The following is a 23,305-nucleotide window of genomic DNA, read 5'->3' as shown; positions in this document are numbered from 1 at the left end:
GCTAATTGTCAGCCTCCATGCAGGTGGTAGAATTTGAATCCTCTGCAAGAACAGCAAACATTCTGAACGGAGATGCTATCTCTCCAGACCCTTATATTTTTAAAATTAAAAATAGATAAAACTTATTCATTTAGAAAAAAAATTTAGGTCCTTGGAATGGTAAAGAAATCATATCAACCACGTGTTGAATCATGCTAACTATACATTAAAAGTCAAATTTTATCTTATTTTTTTGAGACAGGGTTTCTCTGTGCAATAGCCTTGTCTGTCCTGGACTCGCTCTGTAGACCAGGATGATTTCGAACTCACAGAGATCCACTCACCTTTGCATCTGGAGTGCTAGGATCAAAAGCATGTGCTACAATGCCCGGCTAGAAGTCAAATTTTAAAACGTACCTTTTAAGAATTAAGGATCGGGCTGGTGAGATAGCCCAGTGGTTAAGAGCACTGACTGCTCTTCCAAAGGACCTGAGTTCAAATCCCAGCAACCACATGGTGGCTCATAATCATCCATAATGAATCTGATGCCCTCTTCTGGGGTGTCTAAAGACAGTGTACTTACATATAATAATAAATAAATATTTAAAAAAAGAATTAAGGATCTTTTGCAGCAATATGTATCATGAACTAAAGAAAAGTCACTATGTATCAGCAGATGAGGACAGTCCTGCACCTGAAACAGTAACACCCCGCATTGAAGAAAGGTCCTATCTCAACCCTTCTGGTGTGTTTGACAGCTACAGTACACTTACATATAATAATAATAATAATAAATAAATCTTTTTTTTAAAAAAAGAATTCCAATGCTGTCACCTACTACCCAAAATGCAGCGTAGCTCTAAAATCTAAAGGTTGCCTCTCTCCCAAAAAGTACCCTCATATTAAAAATAGTGTTTCTTCTCCTTGTATGTGAATGTGCATGCGTGCTGTCTGGGTGGGAGGGAACAGGACCATGAATGGGTGTGGGGACATTTAATTAGCTCTGAACTCTGAATCTGTTGTATTTGGGATGTGTTCACATTGTCTGCAATTACCACTCAGTCTGATGTATGATGTATTTATTTTATAGTTTCACATATTTACAATTTTTATTATTCAGTAGCTTAAAAAGAGGCCTCAGTGAAGTTAGATTTCAAACATTTTTATTTTAAAAAAAAAACCCCACAAATATGACCTAATCACTCAACCACACTTCCCCTTTCCTAACCCCTTCCCTTGGGAATGTATATGACAGATACAAAATACAACGAGATTTTACTAAGATCTCTAATGGCGCAACTACACCTAGCTTAGGAATATATACTCCAATGAACAAAGCAACTCCTAAAGTAGAAACATTTGTTCAGCGCCAGGCAATCAAGCTCACGGAAATGGAACAATAACGAACAGAACACGATGATGAGAAGGAGAGCCTGCGGGTGAAGGACGGAAGGAAAGACCATCTAAAGTTCCAGTTTGTTGTAGAAAGGGCAGGTCAAGCTGAGGGTCTTTAGAAAAGGAAGGTAAAGAGCTGAAAAGAGCAAGAGTCTTTGAAATAACTGAGGCTGAATTGGAACCTTGCCTAGGCGAGTCCTGTGGAGCAAGAGGGAGAGAAGCACACTCAAGCTCCTAGCTCAGGGCGACTCCAGCTGAACTCAGAAAAGACAGCTCGAGTGGGTCGTGCCACGCATCGCTCCTTCGCTCAGAACAATCGGGACTGTTCGGGGCCAGTGGGCTGCTGCTCACACAGGGTAAGCCGCCCAAGTAGTCCAGCTAGAAAGGTCGGGAAAGGTATCTGCATAGGATAAGCTACGTGTATCTGGGTGATACGGCTCCTTATCTAATAGATATCGCTCCTGCCTGGTCACTGGAGCACAGGGATGAAAGCTCCTCCCGGAAGGAGACAAGGCGTTTGCCACTGGCAAAATGTTTCCCAATATTTTGGTCAACAGGCCAGCAGAGATGACAGCTTGACAGAGCACTCTCTGGTCTACTTGGTACCTAGCCAGGGTGTGGGTAAAGATAGTAGACTTGACCCAGCGAGTCTTCATGACAGCGTTCTGTATTAGGAATCCTAGAACAAGTTTCAAAACTTTCTCCTGTTTTCCTGATGTGGGAAAGTGGCTTTTACATAGTTTAGGACTAAGGTGCATAAAAATAAAATAATAAGATATGTGGGAAAGAGGCATAAAGCCCTGGATGCCAAAGGGTTTATGTTTTAGTTTATTGATCCACTAATTTTATTCATTTATATCTGATTTGTCAATAATAGGACTTATTAAAATTTGGGGACAATTCCTCTGTGGTATTAATAACCCTAAGAATCCATCTGGTATTAGGTTGATGAGGTAAGGTAAGCACCAGTGAATTGACACACACCCACAGTTCATGTTTCAAGAAAAAACCAAAAATTAGAAAACACTGCTCCTTAAATAGGCAAGAGAGCATCTTATAAGGACCACAGAGATTTAATCAGTGGCACTATGAATTCTTGAGACAGTAAACCCCTTAATATATGAAATCATCTTCTTCCCACATTTTAATGTACTGAATTCAGACCAGGGATCCTGAGAGCAATAGCCCCGAGTAGGTTTGCAATCTTGGGTTCTGTGTGTGTGTGTGTGTGTCGGGGGGGGGGGGGGTGTGTGGGGTGTGTTCTGTCCAAAATTGAAGAAGAAAAGAGTTGCCTTATAACGACTCTATTATAGAATCTGGTCACACTAGGGCTTCTATAGAATTTAGAATAATTGTTACATTAGCCCATTTGTAGCTTTCTTTCTTTCTTTCTTTCTTTTTTTTTAAAAAGATTTATTTATTATTATATCTAAGCACACTGTAACTGTCTTGAGACACACCAGTAGAGGGCGTCAGATCTCATTACAGATGGTTGTAAGCCATCATGTAGTTGCTGGGATTTGAACTCAGGACCTTCAGAAGAGCAATCAGTGTTTTTAACCATTGAGCCATCTCTCCAGCCCCTTATTTGTAGCCTCGTTATGTTATTCTGTTAAAGACACATGGCATGCAAGAGTTCAATGGCGTCTCAAAAATACATGTAATATGCCCAGTAAAATACATTGGCCAACATAAAAATCAAAGGAAATAGTAGTTTGGAATAGCGATCCACATTGCTGGGATTTTGAATTGTGAAATAATCAATGATTCTGCCAATCTTTTCCCGGAAGACAAACTTAAACTTGTCACTGGCCTTCATTGTCAAGTCACTATAGTTGACATTGTCACCAGAAATTTCAATGCTGGCAAAGCTGATCTTTCGTTTAAAGCTGGAGATGGAGCTGTTGATGATGTTGGTGATATTGACTTCTTCCGAGTCCTTCGCTGGCCCCTGGTTCATAGACAATAGTTAGCTTGGAAGACAGGACACAGTGAGGTACACAGATAGTATCATGAAGAACAGTGTGTGGTGAAGGTGGCAGACCTGGGTTTAAAGCTCAGTCAGTCTGTTACGATTAAAAATTTTAGTTACCTAGGTCCCTTTAAGGTGTAATTTCCTTGTCTGCAACATGCTAATGGTATTAATTGTCCCTTTATGAGACTAAGGGGAAGATTAGGCAGCATAAAACTGTGTGATGCATCTAGTAGGTATTTGGTAACATTCTAGTCTATTCCAGAGAGAATAGATTATGAGAGGTGATGTAAACCCATTGTGTCATGTGATCTTTGCTACACACAAAGAAACAGTGGTGCTCCCTGCAAATCAGGGAAGTTTCACTAGCCAACAAGGTACAGATGGCAGAGAATGTGGGGTCTTGGCTGAGTTGCTTCACTGCTTTGAGAGCAAATTTCTCAATTATAAAATAAGGAGAATGGTAGTATCATTTTATTGACTTCTGGGATACTCAGATGTGAAGAATACTGCATATAACCAGCAGTGCGTCTGTTGTGACATGCACAGGCATGGGGGTGCATACTGGTGTAGAAGATCTTGGGGATTCTCCAACCCTCACCTGCCAATCTAGCAAGTCTGGATTTGTGTGTGTTATTAGGGAAGCCTATATAGAAGAAAACACAGGCGATCCATACTCTGCGTTGGCTGGTACACACCCTCTTTGTCTTTGGTGCTTGGATGGGTCACAACAACTGAGCAGAATGACAAAGCCATTGGTTCTTCTGGTCACATCTTCACTAGTAGATCCTTGTGGTCCTAGCACACTGCATAAGGTGACACTTTTCTGAACCTATTTTTGTGTTTATGCTTATATAAGCTTCAGTATGTTAATATCTATTAAACTTAACCTCCATATAACCCCAGGGTCTACTGAGGTTGTAAAGAGTAATAGTTAACAGGGTGTTCTGTTGTTTACTGTGAGAGGAAAATAATCTATTGCACTGGAGCAAAGAGCTTTTGGGTTAGACTGCCAACTTTGCCCTCTACTCTCCTTATCTCTGGGATCTTGTTACAATGTATTTTCTCCCATATATATATATAGCAGGTTATCAATATATATATTGATATATATATATATATATCAGGTTATCAATATATATTGATAACCCGCTACTTGTATAATTTAATATAAAATGACATCAAAAGAATTAAGTAGCAACTATATGTTAATCTGAAGAGTGTGACCATCTAAGCATGTCTACTTTGATATTGGGCTTTTTCTCAGATGCTTGTTCTTATACTTTCATGTTGCATATGAATAATATGCTAAAAATAAAGCCTGATATCCTATTTTATCAGGTAAAAAGAACAACCTAGGTCAAGGGGCACCATGATTTCCAAATGTGTCCACCTTAGTGGGGATAAGATCCATTAGAACAAAGGGAACCAAACCATGATCACCTCTTCAGAGTAGTGGATGTCCATCAGTGATGGCTCAGGGACCACGCCCTCAAAGCCCTTACCCTATCTTTGACTGCCATCTGCTGTAAGGAGCTGTAGTGAGCAACTGCATACTCCAGTAAGGCCCCAAACACGAAGCTGAAGCAGATCCCCAGGTACACGTCAATGGCCTTTATGAAGCAGTTGGTGTTGGGTAGGGATGTGCGGGAGCCAATCATCAGCGTTGTCATGGATAACACTGTTGTCACTCCTGGGAAAACAAGCAGGAAACTGTTCTACACTGGTGTTCAGTTGACACCCCGCCCCACCCTGACCTCTATCATCTGGCTGGTTGGCTCCACTCAGGAGCAAGATGAGGACAGGACTCAGAAAAGTATAGATCTCATTTTAGAGTCTGTGACCTTCTGGAATTGGGTTGATTTATTCTTCTTCAACAGATACATAAGTGACATAGCTTTCTAAATATGTCATCTCCTGTCTTCTCTTAGAGATGGATGGCCATTTTGTAAAGTAACCAACAACGACTGTTTGTTCATAAGTTCATCTCTTCTGTCACTATAAAACACATTTAAAAGAGCAATCCTCCTTTTTACCTCTGTATCCATTCTTCTCTCTGTACAAAGGAATTTGTCAAGATACTAGCTCTTTTAATGCACCCCTCAGCCATCAATGAAAATACTGATAGAATTTCGAAAAGTACCTGACTCACCTACTTCTTAGGAATTGCCTGCTGCTTACCAATGCAGGTTCTCGCAGGAACCGAATCGAGAGAGATCCAGAAGGAGACCCAGGATAACACCACCAGGAAGGTGGAAGGGACGTAGGTTTCCAGAATGAAATACAGAACGTTCCTCCGAAGCTCAAATTGCAAAACCAATCGTGTATAGTTCCCTGAGAGTGCAAACGAGATAAGAAATTGTGCCTGTTCATGCAGAAGAATACCTTGACCTATGAAATGCTAAATGAAATCACAATCACATTAAGTCTTTCGGTACCAAATTCCAGCCAACTACGAACTGCCATTCTGGTTACCACAAAGGGCTTCAGTGTTGCCTGGCATGGGATTTTCAGGGCTGCCGCTACCTACCTAACCCACACATACTCATGCTCTTCTCTTTATGCTTTTCTTTTCTTTTTTAAAAGATTTATTTACTTTATGAATATGAGTACATTGTAGTTGTCTTCAGACACACCAGAAGAGGCCATCAGATCACATTGCAGATGGTTGTGAGCCATCATGTGGTTGCTGGGAATTGAACTCAGGACCTTTAGAAGAGCAGTCAGTGCTCTTAACCACTGAGCCATCTCTCTGGAGAGCCCCTTATGCTGTTCTTTATCAAAGAATTCCTTCAACACCATGAGAACTGGTTTTCTTAACATCTAGCTCACTAGACTGAACCCCAGGGGGCAAACTCAGTCTTGCATTCACAAGGTAAGCTGTTTATAAATTCCTGGTTAATGGAGATTATTTAAGACAGCCCAATGTTTTCAAGATTATTGTAGAACAGGCCTTTTAAATATACTTTAGTTTTTGTGTGTATGCACGTGTATATGTGTGTGCAAATGCTTGTGAGCAATCTCGGGTGTTATTGCTTGGACACCGTCTACCTTTTTGTTTGAGACAGGAACTTGTCCTGGCCTGCTGCTTGTCAAGTGGGCTAGAGGGCTGGCCAGGGAGGTACAGAGTTCCACCATCTTTGCCTTTCTGGTACTGGAATTACAAATGCTATACCCAGTCTTTTTTTTTTTTTTTTAACTCCACTGGGTTCCAGGGATTGAACTCAGTTCTCATGCTTGCAAGGTACACTCATTACTGACTGAGAAATCCACCCAGCCCCTATACTTTAATTTTTTGTTGGTTTTGGAGGTATCATTTCAGGCTCATACTTAGGAAATGACCAGTGTACACACACTACATGTGGGGATATCAATAGGGAGCCGTATCTCCCCTTCCTGTCTTTTCTCTGGGCACAGTTTTGCTACACATTTGATTTTTAAGGTCATCTAGACTCAACTAAAGTACATGGTAGTGTTTTAAAGAATATAAATATAGATGAGACAAAGCATTCCTAACTTATCCAGGAGGAACTGAGACAAAAATGTTGCTGGATATAAAATCATGCCATTTAGAAAATACCTACTTAAAGCCAACAACTGCTAGAGAATAGGTAATACCAATAATGAGGTGATCACATGGTATAGCTATTGTCTTCTTCACCAGGAGCATGTTATTAAAGCGACCAGTGTTCTCATTAGAAACATGAGTGACTTTTATGCATAAGGGAGTACTGCATTTGAGCAGTCAGAAAATCCCAGAAGGTAAACGGTGAAACATCAGAGCTGGCCCAGAGGTTTACTCTCTAGTGACCATGTCAACCCTGAGTGTGGCGCACAAAGAAGACCAGGTCACATGTCCAACTCCCTTTCCCTACTCCACACTGCCAAAGAATGCTCACCCTTCACAGGAATAGAGACAGCTTTTCTTTAAGTATTTTATTTATTTAGTCATGGTGTTTTACCTGCATACCTGTCTGTGTGCAAGTGTTGGGTCCTCTGGGACAGGAGTTACAAAAAATTGTCAGCGTGATTTGGCTGCTAGGAATTGAGCCTAGGGCCTTTGGAAGAGCAGTCAGTGCTCTTACCCTCTGAGCCATCCCTCCAGCCCCCTCTGTAAGGAGTTTTTATTCCATGTGTTATAGGTTACAAGAGTTACCTGTCTCCTGCTGGGATACGGTGACCAGGGTGAAATACTGTTGGATGGTGTACTGAGCAAGGCGCAGGTTTTCAAGTCCACGCACTGAGTCGTTCCCTCTCAGCCAGGAGAACTCCACATCATTGCCATCGTATCCCCCTGGCAAACGAGAGGAAGCCCGGTCAGTGCAAGGATGCTGCAGACTGAGCTGGTTTGGGAAATGCTACAGTGGAGACGAGCAAGACCTCTCTCCTGATGGTTTTAAGTTTAAAGGAGCATGGCATGCAAAAGCTGGCAAGGATTTTCAAGCGCTGGGGAATGAAATCCTTTGCTCTGCCCATTTTTCATTGGTTGAGAAGTAGTTCTGTTTATAAGCATTGTCCAAGACAGGTGCATGATAAAAATGGCTTCTTTCTCTACCGAATGACACTTACAAAGCATATGATCACAGAGACTCATGTCAGATTCTGCCTTTCAGGGCAGTCTAAGCTTGGGTAATGTTGTCTGGGACTTTGGAAGTGGTCTCTTCATATTTCCCATTAGTGTAAATGCAAAACTAAGACAGTCTGTAACCAGCCACTTAATATCTGTCGATATGTGCTTTTGGATAGTAAATGTTAGCTTTACTAATATCCCATGATGGTGTTGGTAACAGTAACCTTTCCTGAGCCATCTATGTTGTCCCTTACATGACACACAACACACCTCTCATGCTCTCACAGCCCTGTAAGATAGACATTTCTGTGTTTCTTCAGATTTAAGGTGGACTTTTGTCTTTATGTGTCTGAAATTGCAATAGATCTTACCTTTAGTTTATGTGTATGAAGCAGAGCCTGCATTTTCTCCTAAAATGTGCTTATTCACTAAATATTGTACCTTAGACTTGAGGAATCATTTGCCCATTATATTAAAAAAATTCTCAGGATCTAAAGTGTTTCATAGCTCTCCTGGGATACAGACAAGTAAGAAACCAAATCCAGTGCTGTGCCTTGCTCAGGTAAGCGTGATATAAAAAGCTCATGGATGGTGGTATAATAATGTCATTACCTATTACTTAGCAATTTCTGCATACCTTCCAACACTGTCCTCTCTACTCCCAGTTGAGAAGATGTGTGCATGGTTAAGAAGTACAGAAAAGAGACCCAACATCATCGGTCACTAGAAAAATGCAGAGCAAAACCACACAGTACTTCACACCCATTAAGACAGCAATCATAAGGACAAGATGAGAAAAACGCTAAGGATATCCACAAACTGAAACATCGTGGGTGGGAATGTAAGATATACAACCACTTTGGGGAAGCAAAGAGACTGTCCAAAAACCTAAATAATAAGGGTATCATTTGAAAAAGAACACTATTCCTAGGCATTTACTTGAGGGGAACAAAGTGCCAGTCACAGAAAGACTTGCACAGAAATGTTCACGGTAGCATTAGCTACAGCGGCCAGATGTGAGAGTAACCCAAGAGCCCATCCACTGAAATGCTGGAAACAGTACTGAGCAATCAAAGGCAATGAAGGATTGATAACAGGCCGCCGCTGCATTCTGTGGAAAATGCCAGGTGCAACATGGAACGTATCGTATTGGTCTTACTTATATGAGCCAGTCAGGACAGAAAAATTCATGGCAGCAGAAGGTAAATCAGTGGTACCTGGAGTTGGTGGTAGGAAACTGGGGTGTTCATAATACACAAGGGATCTCAGGAGGTCACAGGAATGTTCCAACAATGCAACCTAGCAACGGCTACACACACTGGTAATTTTACTGAAAACTTTGAATCACAAATAAATTAAAAATGGGTGAATTTATCTGGGCAGTGGTGGTGCACACCTTTAATCCCAGCACTCGAGAGGCAGAGGCAGGCAGATCTCTGATTTTGAGGCTAGCCTGGTCTACAGAGCAAGTTCTAGGACAGCCCAGGATACACAAAGAAATCTCCCTTCTCTCTCTCAAAAAAGGTGAATTTTATGGTGCATAAATTATAGACCAATAAATCTGATTAATAGAAGGTGACTGAATGAGCCTGGTCCTGTTACTTTTCCCATTCTAATGAGTAAGAAGCTGAGACTCAGAGAGGGTCATTAACTAAGTCATATAGCTGGTGATATTGCCCACCTGTGGCCATAAACGCAAATATCTCCCATCATTGCTTCAAAGGTTACTGAGATATGATGCTGGTGTTGGGACCAATACTGTGCTAAGAAGCATCATTATGGAGTCAATATCTAGTAGGCATTATCTTGTGACACCTGAACATCATGAGAACTTCAGGTAAAGTTGTGCTTTTTCCTTTGGAGTCATCCAAAACCCAATGGAAGCTAGCCATTGAAATTAGGCTGGAATCTCAAAGGAATGAAGACAGCTCTAAGAAGATGAAGAGTGCAAGTTCCTTCCTGGGCACTTGGTTTCACTCCTAGGAGAGACTCACAGTTTCTATTTACTACCATCTTTTGTCCCTGAGTGAATGTAGGCTATTAAGATGATATAAATTCTTTTCATTAGTATCCACACAAGCATACATGTGTGCGTGTGTGTGTGTGTGTGTGTGTGTTGTGTGTGTTGTGTATGTGTGTGTGTGTGTGTATTTGACTGAGTTTTTCTTAATATCTAAATGCCTGCTAATAAGCATTCTGTGGAAGTTTCCTCTGTTCCTTGGGGATGGTGTCTGTGCATGCAGAGTGCTGAAGTTTCCCGGAGAATCTCACTCCTGGGATTTGGGCTGAGCCCAGTCATGACACATGGAAGGCAATTATTTCTCCCACACTGCACAGGGATGGCTTTTCTTCTTGACAACTTCAAGTTGTCTTCTGCCACCAAATGGCTGAATTGCTTCAAGAAGGGTTTGCATGCACTGAATCATTAGAATAATTAATCTGTCTAAGTCTTTAATTAAATGTGTGCTTCTGAAAAATGGCTTTTCCTCATCATGGTTCTTCTCTTCTGGCACTGCCCACTTGTGCCCTTATGTGTAGAGGACCCAGTGGTCCCCAAGGTGGTCCCCAAGGCTTGTCTGTAGTTGTTTCCACTTTGATGCCTCCATGAGTCATATCAGTGGCACTACTTCCCTAACACAGGTGCCCAGACCTGGTGGCTATTCGGAGAAGCTTACAAAGCAGCAAGGGAGATTGCTTTACCAATCCCAAGGAATTGATTTGACCTACACCCATTTAGCGCGAGCTCTCATTCTCTATCTTAGGAAATTCCCAGGTTCTAATTGAGATGCCCATTTACTCTCCACGCTCTATGACGCTTTACATACACCAAGTAAGTTCTTTCACATGCTGGAGGGAGCTGCATTTTCAACCTCAGTGACTGCTTGGAGTATCTGGTTCTTCTGCCCTAGTGCTGGGGACTGAGCCAGGGCCATTCCCATGCTAGGCAGGGGACCCTCCCACCACACCCCCACCACACCCCAACTTTTCTTTCTGCTCCTTACTAACCTTTGCTATTCCTTTGTTCCTGTGGTACTGAGCTCTGCTTTTTGTCCTCAGCTAGCTGGAACAGATCCTTCCTCTGATTTCAGGTGACACCTCCCTCTGGGCATCTCTGACCCCTACCAGGCGCCATTACCTTTTCAGGTTATTACTCCGTCTTTCAGAATTATTTTAAGTCCTCTGCTCTCTGTAAGGAATGGACTTCTTGAAGACGGATGAATCATTTTATCTTTGGATTGCAAACATGCGTCGCTGTGTTTAACACAGAAGAGGAGCACAGTTGTTGAATGGACAGACTAAGAGGGTAGGCAGATGGGACTCAGTCAGCCATCCAGATTAGCCAGAGACTTTAGTGGGAAAATATGTGGAACCGAAGTATTAGACGGAGTCAAAATATTTTCCTTAAGACACAGAGGAAAAGAAAACACTGGCCTTGGTCCTAAGAAACCAAAAGGAGGAAACTTGGATCTGCTGTCTGATAGTCACATTGTAGTTCAGCTTACTATTTGGCGGGATTTGGGAATCCCAAACAAATGCCACATGGTCCCCCGGTCTGGAAAATATGGTGATGATCAATTTGTATTAGAAAAACCTAGAGATCTCACACAATTCCTTAAAACCACACAATGGTATACTCTGGGAAAATGTATACCACAGTTCACAAACAAGCCACTGTAACAAAATCCTCATGGGCTTTGCTGGCTCATAGAAGAGTCCTTAGGATTGTCCTCCCCCCCCCCCCCGCCCCCCCCTCCCCCGCCCCGCACTGAGTTCCAGCCTCAGTGTTTCTGCTTCTCAGGTTTCTTTAGAAAAATGATAAATTGTGATGAGTATGAGTATGAGTCCCTTTTTTGTTTGTTTGTTTGTTTTGTTTTGTTTTTTTTTGTTTTTTGAAACAGGGTTTCCTGTATAGCCCTGGTTGCCCTGGCACTCACTCTGTAGACTAGGCTGGCCTCGAACTCAGAAATCCTCCTGTCTCTGCCTCCAAAGTGCTGGGATTGTAATGAGTCTTAATTTCTGTAATCATAAGGTAGGAAAACAACACTTGCTGGTTTGTTTGGAAGCTATCTATGGCGGTGCCTGGCACATGGACGCCATGATACTTATCAGGAAATGAGCTCTATTATTAATTTCTATTTTCATGGTTATGAACGGAAAAGTGGTTTGGTCAAGGTGACCAGGACAAAGGCAGATTGGGATTATCACATTAGTTGTACCTCCTACAGTCAACTTCCAACTAGCTTCCCGACTTCCTCTAGAGTTGCATAGCAAATTATACCTGGAGGCTACAGTAAATTTCCATTAGGAAAAGGAAAAAAAAAAAAAAAAACCTTCTGAGGCCTCTGGAGGCCTGAAGGTAACTTGAGACATACTTAGTAACAAATGGAAAGGAGATTAATGAAGCCCTGGATTTCTGCATCAGCTTCTATAGAGGCCTAGGGTTGACTTGGTTTTGGTAGAACAAAAGTAGGTGTGTGGACAAAAGCCACAGCCATAGAATGATTCACCAAGAACCCACCTGGAATCACAGACCTCTGAGGACAGGTAGCCTGAGAGATGACATTCACTAAAATACTATAAGATCTAAATATCCTGCTTAGATCCCTTTTCATCAAGAAGTTTTCTATAAAATAGAAATCCTCATGAAGCAAGGTTCTATGGTTATGTAAGTCTGGGAGAGGATAAACTCTTTGGAATCTGGAATTAGCTCCTAGAGGCTCCTAAAAGTTCTGCAGTGATGAAGAATATTGTTATTTTAGACTTTGTGGACCACACAGGGCAGTCTCTATTCCAAATGCCCAGTTCTGTTATAACAGTGTGACATCAAGCGACCACAGGCAATCTACAAATAAGTGGGCATCTTTCTCTGTGTAATACAACTGCATTCCCAGCAATGGGTGATGGGCCGGATTTGGCAGATGAATTCAGTTTGCTGATCATGACCTATAGAATCAGCTATGTTAAATCATCTTCCCTCATCTCATCATATTTGGTACTAATGCACCATAGTCCTCCATCAAAGATACAGTGTCACAGTTTGCCTTTGAGTAGAGTCTGACTCTCTCTGGAAGTGTAGGCTGAACAGCTCAATCCACTGTGGATCAACATGAAGAAAGACAGGTCATTGATATGGGATACTCAGAAAAAAAAATGGAAGTCACCCAGGAAAGTCACCTGGGGGCTTCTTCAGGATGTATACTCACAGCTTTCTAGCTGCAGCTTACAGGTCTGTGTGTCCATGGGGTATTTAGATAGATCCATGTTACATGTAACTGTTGTTGTGATTCTAAAGAGAGAAAAGCAAACAAGTAAGCAGGCTCAGAAAGAGTGCTGTCAGGAGACAAGAGTTCATTTCTTTTGGAGGGCTGCCCCAAGACAACTTTTTTTCTCAGACTCTTATGGGGACCTGTGGCTTGGAGCCTGCAAACAAACATTCCTGAAGTTTTCTGGGCTCAGCAACACTCATCATACGCAGTTAAAACTAGATCCAGACTGGAAGAAGCTGGAACACTGGCAGCTCAGAGGCAAAACATCTACAACATGACTGAACAGACTCATATATTTTTAGCTTTAGTCAATTTACTTTATGTGTATTTTGGTCCTCTGGAACTGGAGCTAGGAATGCTTGTGAGCCACCATGTGGATGTTGGGACGCAAACCCAGGTCCTCTGGCAGAGCAACAAGTGCTTTTAAGGCCTGAGCCATCTCTCCAGCATCTGGGGATGTTTTTAAAATTCAAACTAAGTTTTTCTTTCATATAATGTATTTTCATCACTTTCTTTCTTTCTTTCTTTCTTTCTTTCTTTCTTTCTTTCTTTCTTTCTTTCTTTCTTTCTTTCTTTCTTTCTTTCCTTCCTTCCTTCCTTCCTTCCTTCCTTCCTTCCTTCCTTCTTTCTTTCTTTCTTTCTTTCTTTCTTTCTTTCTTTCTTTCTTTCTTTCTTTCTTTCTTTCTTTCTTTCCTTCCTTCCTTCCTACCCAATCTTACATTCTCTTCCTCCTCCCCCCCACTCTCAAAAAAATAAATCCTCTCTCAAGCAAACACCACCCAAAATCCAAACCAAAATGACAACAGAAAAGCACGCAGGTAAAATCAAACCAAACAAACCACATGGACCCTGTTTTGCATGGCTAATTACTCCCAAGCATGAGGCCTACTCTGGGGTATGGTTGACATATCCAGTGTCACTGCACTTGAGAAAATAGCTTTTCCCCTCACCCAGCAGCTGTCAATTACAAATAGCTTCTTGGTTAGGGCTGGGGCTTAGTGCCCACTCCCTCTTCCTGGGGGTGAGTTTGAACTTAGGTTTTCAGTGTAATCTTCATGATTTCATGATAACTCCTTGTAGGGCTGGAGCAGTGATTGCTGGACTTGCCTATCCTCACAAGACTCTTGAGTGGCAGAGCCCAGACAGGAGTCCTGGTCTCCTGGATCCTTGAATGGCATCGAGATATAGAGATCTCAGAGGACACCAGCTACTACAGTTCACAGCTCCTGGGCTCACCTAAGGGTGCTCAGCTAAAATAGACATCAGTGAAGTTCTCACAGTAGAGATTTTTAAAGGCAGGCTATTATCTTCCTTTTTAACATTCTCACATTTTTAGTAGGTCCTGCATTTATTAAGAACAGTGCTGGGTACTCTAAAGGCAGATGTGTTCATGGCACAGTATTCGACTTGATGGTGCTCTACACACACTTAAGGGAGGCAGAGAAAAACTGGTGGCTTACTGCAAGTCAGTTTCTGTGCCAAGGACATTGCATGCATTAACCCCTTGAATAGTTATCTATAAGAACTGCTATTACTTTTGTTTAGTTGTTGAGGAACTGGAAGCTCAGCGGGTCTAGTAACTTGTCTAAGTTCATAGAGCTGTTACGGAGACAAGTGTGGTGTGGCAAGTTCTTCATCAACTATGATTCACTGGTAATTGTGCTATGTATTGTAACACATAGCTGATGCACACCCCCAGGTACACAAGTGTACGTGCACATGTTAGTGTGCAAACAGGTTCCCATGGAAGCTTGGAAAGAGTGCAGATTGGAAACTAAAGGAGAGGTTTCTTGAAAAAGGAGTTGGGGTTTGCACTGGTCTCGTAAAACTCAGGGTAGCCCAGGCATGCCCAGAAATGCTATTTATGAGTTAGCTCTGTCCTTGGTTCATAACTCCAGGCCCTTCTTGTGACTGAAGGTCAGTTCATTCATGTTTACTACTTGATCTGCTTCCCAAGGATTCAGAAAATGCAAGTGTGCACAGGATAATTTGTGTAGGCTGCCTTACACAGCACCCAGGGATCCTCTTTTCTGTTCTAAACACTGAGGGGAATCCATGAGATGGAAGGAACGTTAGGTCTTGGCAATTTGGAGAGGTGGCCTGTAGCTGCAAGTAGGTAGAGTCTTTGGGATTCACACCTTGCTTCTTTGTACAAACATGTCTCAGACATGCAGAGATGCCATGTAGAGATACCCTGCTCTACTAAGCCCCGTGAAAGACAAATTCCTAACATAGACTTCTCTGTTTGCTCATGTCTCTTCCTTGTCTTCCCTCCCTCCTCCTCTTCTCCCACTTCCAGTCCTTTCCTCCAGTGTGTGTGTATGTGTGTGTGTGTGCAAGGTTGAGTATCTTCCTCAATCAGTCTCTACCTTCTATACTGAGGCAGGGTCTCATGGATTTAGGTAGTTTAGCCAGACATATTTCTCTAGAGATCCCATCTCTGTCTTCCAAAGGTCGAGCGTGTGTGTGTGTGTGGGGGGGGGGGCCTGCCATGCTCACTCTGCATTTAAGTGAATGGTAAGGCTTAGAACTCCAATGCTCAAGCCTGGCCAGCAAGCATTTCATTCAAAAAGCCATCCGGACCACACCCTAACTTTCTATTCTTTCGAGACTAGGTCTGTCATTGAACCTGGAGCTTGAAGCTTAGGGGCTAGACTGGATGTTTAGTAAGCCCTAAGATCTTTCTGCCTGCCTCTACCTCTCAACACCGGGCTTTTACATGCACACATTCACTAGGTTCAGTATTCACACTGGTCTTTAAACTCAGATCCTCGTGCTAGCTTTCTAGGCCCCTTTCTTTTTTTTTGGCTAATTTTTCTCAGTCTTAAAGGCTCAGTTCCTAACCCAATGAAAGCATATTTTAACTTTATCCCTAACCGTTAACCTGCAAGCGATGACTCAACTTGGGTCCTGGTGATGGATACTTCTTTGTTTACAAGCCTGTACTCTCAGGGGCGGGGCTTGTCTTACTCAGTTCTTCCCGGGTCTCCTGCTTGGGGCCTGGCACCTAGCAACTGCTCAGAAGGTGCATCTGTGGCTAGGCTGTACCGAGAAAAACCCTTCTGAATGGAGCTGGAGTATAAAACAGGAATTTGTGAGGAATCGGGACTCACTGGCCACTTTGGTATTGATCACAAGTACCCGGGACATACATGTCTTTTACATGCGTCTTTCCCACCAATCCCAGACTCCCAGATGCCTGCTCACCTGAGTGCGTACAGAACTGTGCCGTTGGCGAAGAGGCGGATGAGCCTGTTTCCCACCGTGACTTCATGGAGGAAGGACTTCTTGGACTCCACAATGTAAGTGTCTGGCACCCAGAGGAACTCCACGAGACGGGCATCTAGAGTAAAGCTCTTGTTGCCTTCGAACACCAGCCGTGGGTCTGTCCAGCGCTGCCGGAGGTATATAGTGGCTGTGTAGTCCTAGGGAGAAAAGCCGGAGATGAAAATGATGGACATGATTAGGGAGACCCCAAAACAGACGGAAAGGGGTCAAGTTTCACTCCCCTCCCTCCCTTTATATATACTTTCTCTATATATGCATATATTATTCTTGGTGAGTTAAGTTACTGTTGTCGTGCTCATTGGCAGCAATGAAAGAACAAGGTGCATTATTTATTTTAGATAATAACTCCTACTGTCAAGGCCCACTTTCAGAATCTTGTCCTACTATTGTATGACATAAAAGCTCACACTTCCTGAGAACGCAGCCATCACTAAACCGATGAAGGTATGGATGGCTTGGGTTGCAAACTGTCTTTCTCCTGGTTCCATCTTTCCTGTGTCCTTCCTCCCAAATTGGTTATTACATTGTTAGTTCTATCATCTGTCCCTTGACTGAAAGACCTTGTGGACTCCAGGCCTCTGGGCTACATTTTTTATTCTTTTTCTCCATTTTTATTCCCTAATCAATCCTCACATCCTTTTCTAGTTTCTCTCTTCCTGGCCTTTGAGTCTGTTTTCTTCCTGACACCAAGAAAATCTATGGTATAAATGTTTACTGTCTCTGCTTCTGAGACAGAACTCTGTCATCTGCTACTCTGTTTCTGAGTAACTTGAAAGGACATCACCATTGAAAGCAAGGGGGGGGGGGTGGCACTAGGTTACCATGTTACTCTCTGAAATGCTAGAGATGCTGGCAATATCCAGTGTCAGTGCTATCCGAACTGGGTCACCTGAGAAGGGAGAAAAAAACCAAAAAGATTTACACAGAAACACAAATATAAGCTCTCCTTCCAACCACCCATCGAGTCCCCGGCTCCATTTCAGACTCCGCAGTCGGTGTATCTACATTAGTGGGTTGGAAACAAAACTATAGAAATTATAAAAGCAATACCCACATATTAGGAATATTTAAATAATCTGAACTATAAAAATAAGAAAATTAATTTTATCTTCCCAGGAGCAACTGCTTGGTATGAAAAATATAAAGAGTTTCACGGGGACATCATGATTCATAAGGGAGGTCGCACCATTACTAATTAATGGGTATTTTAAAAACGTTTTAAGATTAATTTACTTATTTTGGAGGGAAAGAGAGAGCTGGGGAGGGCCACACACTCTAGGAGTTGGTTCTCATCTCTACTTTGCTTTAAGGCAGGGTCTCTCTCATTACTGGTGCTGCACTGCAAGGCCAAGGCTGTCTGGTCAGAGGGCTCTGAAAGGTCTTCCATCTCTGAACCTCCCGTCCCACCACAGAGGTGACAGAAGTACAGATGTGTGTCACTATATCCAGAGAACAGGGGACAGAACTCAGGCTGTGTGGCAGGCACTTTCTCCCCTGAGCCTGCTCCCTGGACCGTTAATGTATATTTTAAAGAGGTTAGTGGTAAGGTCCTTCTTATGTGGAAGATTTTTCCTGTGCTGCCTGTAGGGGCTAATTGTGTAGAGTGGGTCAAAGATTGTACACAAATAACTTCCCTTCCCCTCCATGAAAGGAACTTGCCACGACATGACATGGAAGTTCCCTCACAGCCAAGCTCCTGCTGGCCCCAGACGCTTCCTTCATTCACTCCCAGAAGCCCTCAGTTTCAGCCTGCCAGACCTGTGTCACCCTGGCTGGTCTTAGGCACAGTCTTTAGAGGCCCCAGTCCTGGGAATTAGGGATATTGAAAGACTCCACTGAGGGCCATTTTTAGTTCTGAAGACTGGAGCACAGGGGCCATCATTCTCAGAAGCCAACAAGGCCAGGCCAGGCCCTGCCAGCTCCTCCTCAGACTAGAGATGTGGAAGAAGGGCCCAGGAGTGGGAACCTTGTGATTTTGACCTCGGCTTTGAAATATCCTAGCTCTGCCATCAGGGGTAAGTTACTGAAGCTTCTAGAACTGTAGTCTTCCTACCTGTAAGAGGTCAGTGACATCAGCAGTGTGTCAGTGCTTTAGCCAGTGACAGCACGAGGAAATGTAAGTCAAGGGCTTGCCTGTGCCCTCCAGGAGTAACAGAAAAGACGGCCTCTGGCATCAAACCTGCCTTGTTTTGACACTTGCCCCTTCAGTAATGTCCTCCTACTTTCCTGTTCTCTTCTTTAATCCCAGCTAATGTTGGAAAGGGGACAACTTTGCTCACCAGGTTAATGGACAAAGCAGCTCTCATTGGCAGTAAATAGCCGAGAGAGCCCCAGGGGGACTGTGGCAATGAAGCAGGAAAAGAAGAGGTGGGAGTCTAAAGTGGTCAGAATTAGTCAAAACAACACAATAATTAAAGGATCATCCAGGAAAACCAAGCCATAGACTGTAGGCAGGAGTTTGGAAATGGAGTTCTAGAGGCAATGCCATTGAAAGAGAAGTGTTAATGGTTAATGGGAAAGGGGAAAACTTTGAGGGCAGAGTGGAAGAGTATGCTGCTGGGTGGCTTTTGAAGATCCAAGACACACACACACACACACACACACACACACACACAGAGAGAGAGAGAGAGAGAGAGAGAGAGAGAGAGAGAGAGAGAGAGAGAGAGAGAGAGTTGCTGCCATGTGAACCCAAGTATATTGTTAAACCTCTCTGTGCTGTTCTCTTGTGTACTAAATGTTATGTAACCTACTGTTCTGATTTCCAACCTTTGTCCCCTTCCAAATTCATGTGGCAGTCTAGTTGGTGTAACTGTAGTAAGAGGTAGGAGCTTTAAGAAGTGATGGGGCTACAAGGGTTCCAGCCTCACGGTCGAGATTGGTGCTGTTAAGGAAGGGTAAGTTCAACACTCCCCTGTCTCCTTCAGCACTTGCACCTTCTACCACAGGATGATGCGGCAACTGGGCCATTGCTGAATGCCTGCCTTTAAATACTGAACAGGCACACGCATCTGGGTTTGTAATACATTACCCAGGTTCAGGCATTGCGCTACAGCTGTACAATACCGGCTAAGTGCTTACCATAGAACTGGAGACCATGAAAATCAGTCGGCCCATCGGCCTCCCTCACTGCAAGTCCTGTGGTGTCTTGGCCTTAGTTTTCCCCCAATAGTCTGGCCCTAGTTGGCTGTCTTATGAACCAGCTTGCTTTCATCCCCTGAGACAATACGAGCAAGCTGTGCCACCAGAGGGCGCCTTTCTTGGAGAAAAAAATGGTAAAAGTCAACTCCTGGGCAGTGTGTGTGAGTGCCCACTTGAAAACCTTTGCTTTACCCTAGAAAACACTATGGAGGTTTTGTCTTTCAAGGACCTCAGTGGCCAAGAGGCTGGGTGCCCAAATAATACAGGAAGGAAGGAAGGGTACACCCATGGGCCTATGGGGTGCCCAGCAACACAGGTTCCATTAGGAGACGGAATACACAGTGTTACCTGGCATGGTGTTGTGCTTTCTCTCCTTTTAAGTAAGGTGCCTCTGTCCATTCACCTCAGGTAGAACTGGGCCTCACATTCCATTAAGCCCACCCTAGGACCCTCATTCTCAGAACGACCTCTTTGCCTGACATCCCTGCCCCTGGTTGGCCCGTCACCATACTGTCACCACGGTACTGACTTAGTTATTTGAGGTCTAGGAGGCAAGAGAAATTGATCCAGGCAAGCTCTTTAGGTGCATGTGCTTGTTGCTAGTGTGTGGTAAGGCCTGGGAACTGAGGGTGTGTGGTGACTACCTAGGTCCATGACATCAAGGACTCGGATGCTATCTATGGTACCAGACAATATCCAGATCTTCAGCTGAGAAGCTGAGAGTGCCTGAGAGTCCTGGGGTCTGCACTGAGGAACCTGCCAGCAACTGTGCTATAAGGCTGGGCAGGTGGTAGCATGGACCTCAGCCATCCAGAAATCGATGCATGGATATTAAGGCAGGGACGATCCAGGATGCCCAGAGGCAGTGCCCTCTGCTGGGGCAGCTTTGCTCAGGAATGCCTTAGTGGTCTTCCCAGACACAGTCCCACCATTACTCCTACTCAAGACACTTCTGTCCAGAGTTCCTTTCCCGCCTCACCCCCACCCTACCCCACCCCACCCTACCTAGTGGCCTGAGAGCCCTTCCAGCCTCTCTCTCTCTACCCTTACTCTTTACAGACCAACAAATACCTCGAAGAGACAATGCCCTCCCGTCATCTGACCACCAGTGGACTTGGATTCACATGCTGTCCCAGATCTGACCAGAGACCGTCACCATCAGGAGAGAGAAGTGAGGGGAGGCAGGGACATAAAACTAGGTACCATATAACAAGGAAATGATGTGATTCAGGGGTGTGCTCACAACAAGGAGGTGGGCAGTGGAGGAATCATGGAGAACCTTTCAGAGGACGGTAGCCTCGTCTCCAGGACGTGATGGAAAACTGTCATGTTTCGATGTCATGTTTCTAGGGAGGCAAGTTGTACTCAAGGAAGATAAGCAGCCTATGCAAATGCACAAAAGTCAGGAGGGTAAGGATGCTGGTGGGTATTCTAGGACCATATTGGAGAATATTGTGGGAGGTGAGAATGACAGGCAGACGGAAGCGAGGCTGACTAGTTCCTGGAATGCCTAGACTTTAGGCTAGGCTGCTGGGGCACACGCTTAAATTCCGAGCAAGCAAATAAACGACCCAGGAGGCGTTCCAGGTGGAAATGAGGGAAGTCCATTGTCGGTGGCCGTCTACAGGCAGGAAGGCCATGTGAGGTAATGCTAGTGGTCCGTGGTGAGTTCCTGGAACCGGGACCATGGAAGTAGGGGGAAGGAAGAGAGAGTGGCACAGATGGCCAGAGGCTCCTGCATGCACCACGATGGTGGAGAACACATCTCTGTCTTGCAAGCGGAGGGGCAGAGTGCTTTTTGTGACAGTAGCAGGAAAACCCACAGGAGGATGTTTTTTATCTATCCTTCCCCATTCCTAAAACAGCTGCTGAGCAGGGGGAGTCAGGGTGGAAGCCCTCTGTTGCATTTTCTCGCTGTGTGACCTGATGTCATGGTCACCAAGGATAACCTACCACCAAAATTGGGCCTGAGAAATTTGTTATATCCTGCAGTGAGGTTCTCAAAGCCAGGCAAGGAAAGCTTGTCACTTCTGCTGACCTCCACATTGAACTGGTTCCCCTGGATGCACGTCCTGGAAAAGAGAATGGCGTTTGATGCCTATTTTGTTCAAATATTGATAAAAATGCATAGAAATGAGCTTAATTGGCCCTCCCTCATGTGTGTGTGCACATGAATGTGTGTTTGTGTGTGTGTGCATGCATGTGTGCTCATGCGTGTACATATATGTGTATGTGCATATACCTGTGTGTGTTCACATAGTAACCTTTCTAAGTAGAAATCTCATGTTTTCTAGTTAGTGAGTATTTCCATTTTCTTACTCGCTTGCTATAGAGAAAACTGTCATGATAATTGGCAAACCCTCCAAGTATCTTTTTTTTGATTGACTGATTGATTGTGTATGTATGTGTATGCACAGGTACCTGTACATGCATATCATAAATGTCTTTCTCTAGTTCTCTCTACTTATTTCTTTGAAGTAGGGTCTCTCTCTCCCTGAACCTGGGACCCAAATTTTCTTGGCCAGACAGGAAGACAGAATCCCCCAGAGATCCTCTTGTCTTCTGCTGACCCTGCAGCCCTAAAGTTAACTGGCATTTGCGATTGCCAGGCTTGTTACATGGGCACCAGAATCTGGGCTCTAGCCCTCTTGATTACACAGTAAGCATCCTTAACCACTTAGCCATCTCTCCTACTTCCTTTCGCCAAGGGCCTTATGAAAAAAACACAAGTGCATCTACCTGTGAGTGTTTTAGAAACTTGTTCTCTAAAACAGAATGAACCACAGGGATTTGGTTGTTCTGGTGCTTCAGGGAAATGAAGGGGCTAGCGTTTTGGCTTGCCATAAGCTAAGTGGGAAATGCTTGCAAGCCTTTCTGCCACATGGTCACACCAGAGCAGTTCACTCTGGGCCGTCCTGAGATAGCACCGCTCACCTTTGAGTGAGGAGACTCAGACACACGAAAACCAAAAAGAGACTATCGCTCATGTTGAAGGAGCCGATTCACACACAAATAGGTTGAAGGAAGAATCTCCTAGGGAGACAAAATGGGGCAAGGTGAGGGGGACAGTCCACAGGCTCACCTACCTCCAGCCCTGCCGTCTCCATGGGCCTCCAGGCACAGTATTTTCCCAGCATGCATGGGAAGCAGCCTCTTTGCAACTTTTTAGTTTCGCACCTGGCCCCATGTGTCACCCAGGTACACCATCATTTGGGAGGCTAATTCTTTTACCCATCGCAGATATAGGTGGAGTGTATACAATGGTTCATCAGAACTAGCACCCAGAGCCAGTCCATGTACATATTTGTCTGTGTATTTGAGGAGCCCCACACTGTCCTTACTGTGTCCTTGTTCTAATGTCAATATCTCCAGCTCTACATTCTCACCCACCAGACCGGACATTGTCCCATTTAGTTCAGCATCCAGGCCTTCCAAGCAGGCTGTATCCTTACCTAACCTTCCCCATGCACAGCAGGCAGGTCCATGCCCGTGTTATATCGAGAAAACAAGTTCAGGGAAAGAACATACAACCCGCAAATGCCAGAGGTGAGTTTGACTCTGGAGCTGGCTGCCCTGCCTGTTTCCTCCAGGATCAGCCACAGCCTATGCTTGGCCTGAAGATTCTCAGCATCCTCATAATCTATCCCTGATCGAAGGAATACTGACACCATTCAACTGCTATGTGCCAGTGTGCAC

At 44.0% G+C, this 23,305-nt stretch overlaps 1 protein-coding gene across 1 annotated transcript; it reads right to left on the bottom strand.

Annotated features, from left to right (window-relative positions):
- Positions 1–3,022: 3,022 nt before the first annotated feature.
- On the bottom strand, positions 3,023–22,596 carry Gabrp (gamma-aminobutyric acid type A receptor subunit pi). Its single transcript, XM_052197326.1, has 9 exons — positions 22,544–22,596; positions 21,563–21,681; positions 17,293–17,360; positions 16,391–16,608; positions 13,121–13,203; positions 7,503–7,640; positions 5,528–5,680; positions 4,852–5,039; positions 3,023–3,325 (listed from the first exon to the last, which is right to left on the bottom strand). Exons 1-9 carry the CDS (start codon positions 22,594–22,596, stop codon positions 3,023–3,025), a joined length of 1,323 nt encoding a protein of 440 aa, XP_052053286.1.
- Positions 22,597–23,305: the final 709 nt, after the last annotated feature.

Source organism: Apodemus sylvaticus, chromosome 10 (assembly GCF_947179515.1).
Source record: "Apodemus sylvaticus chromosome 10, mApoSyl1.1, whole genome shotgun sequence".
NCBI classification, from domain to species: domain Eukaryota; kingdom Metazoa; phylum Chordata; class Mammalia; order Rodentia; family Muridae; genus Apodemus; species Apodemus sylvaticus.
Note: the sequence above shows the minus strand (reverse complement) of the source record. Positions and strands in the feature narration are given on the sequence as shown.

Coding starts and splice junctions, on each gene's coding strand:
- Gabrp (XM_052197326.1), bottom strand. CDS start 22,596: ATGAGCGATAGTCTCTTTTTGGTTTTCGTGTGTCTGAGTCTCCTCACT. Junction 16,609..17,292: donor GCATTTCAGAGAGTAACATG/GTAACCTAGTGC, acceptor TTTTCTCCCTAG/GACTACACAGCCACTATATA. Junction 5,040..5,527: donor TCCTGCGAGAACCTGCATTG/GTAAGCAGCAGG, acceptor TTGTTTTCCCAG/GAGTGACAACAGTGTTATCC.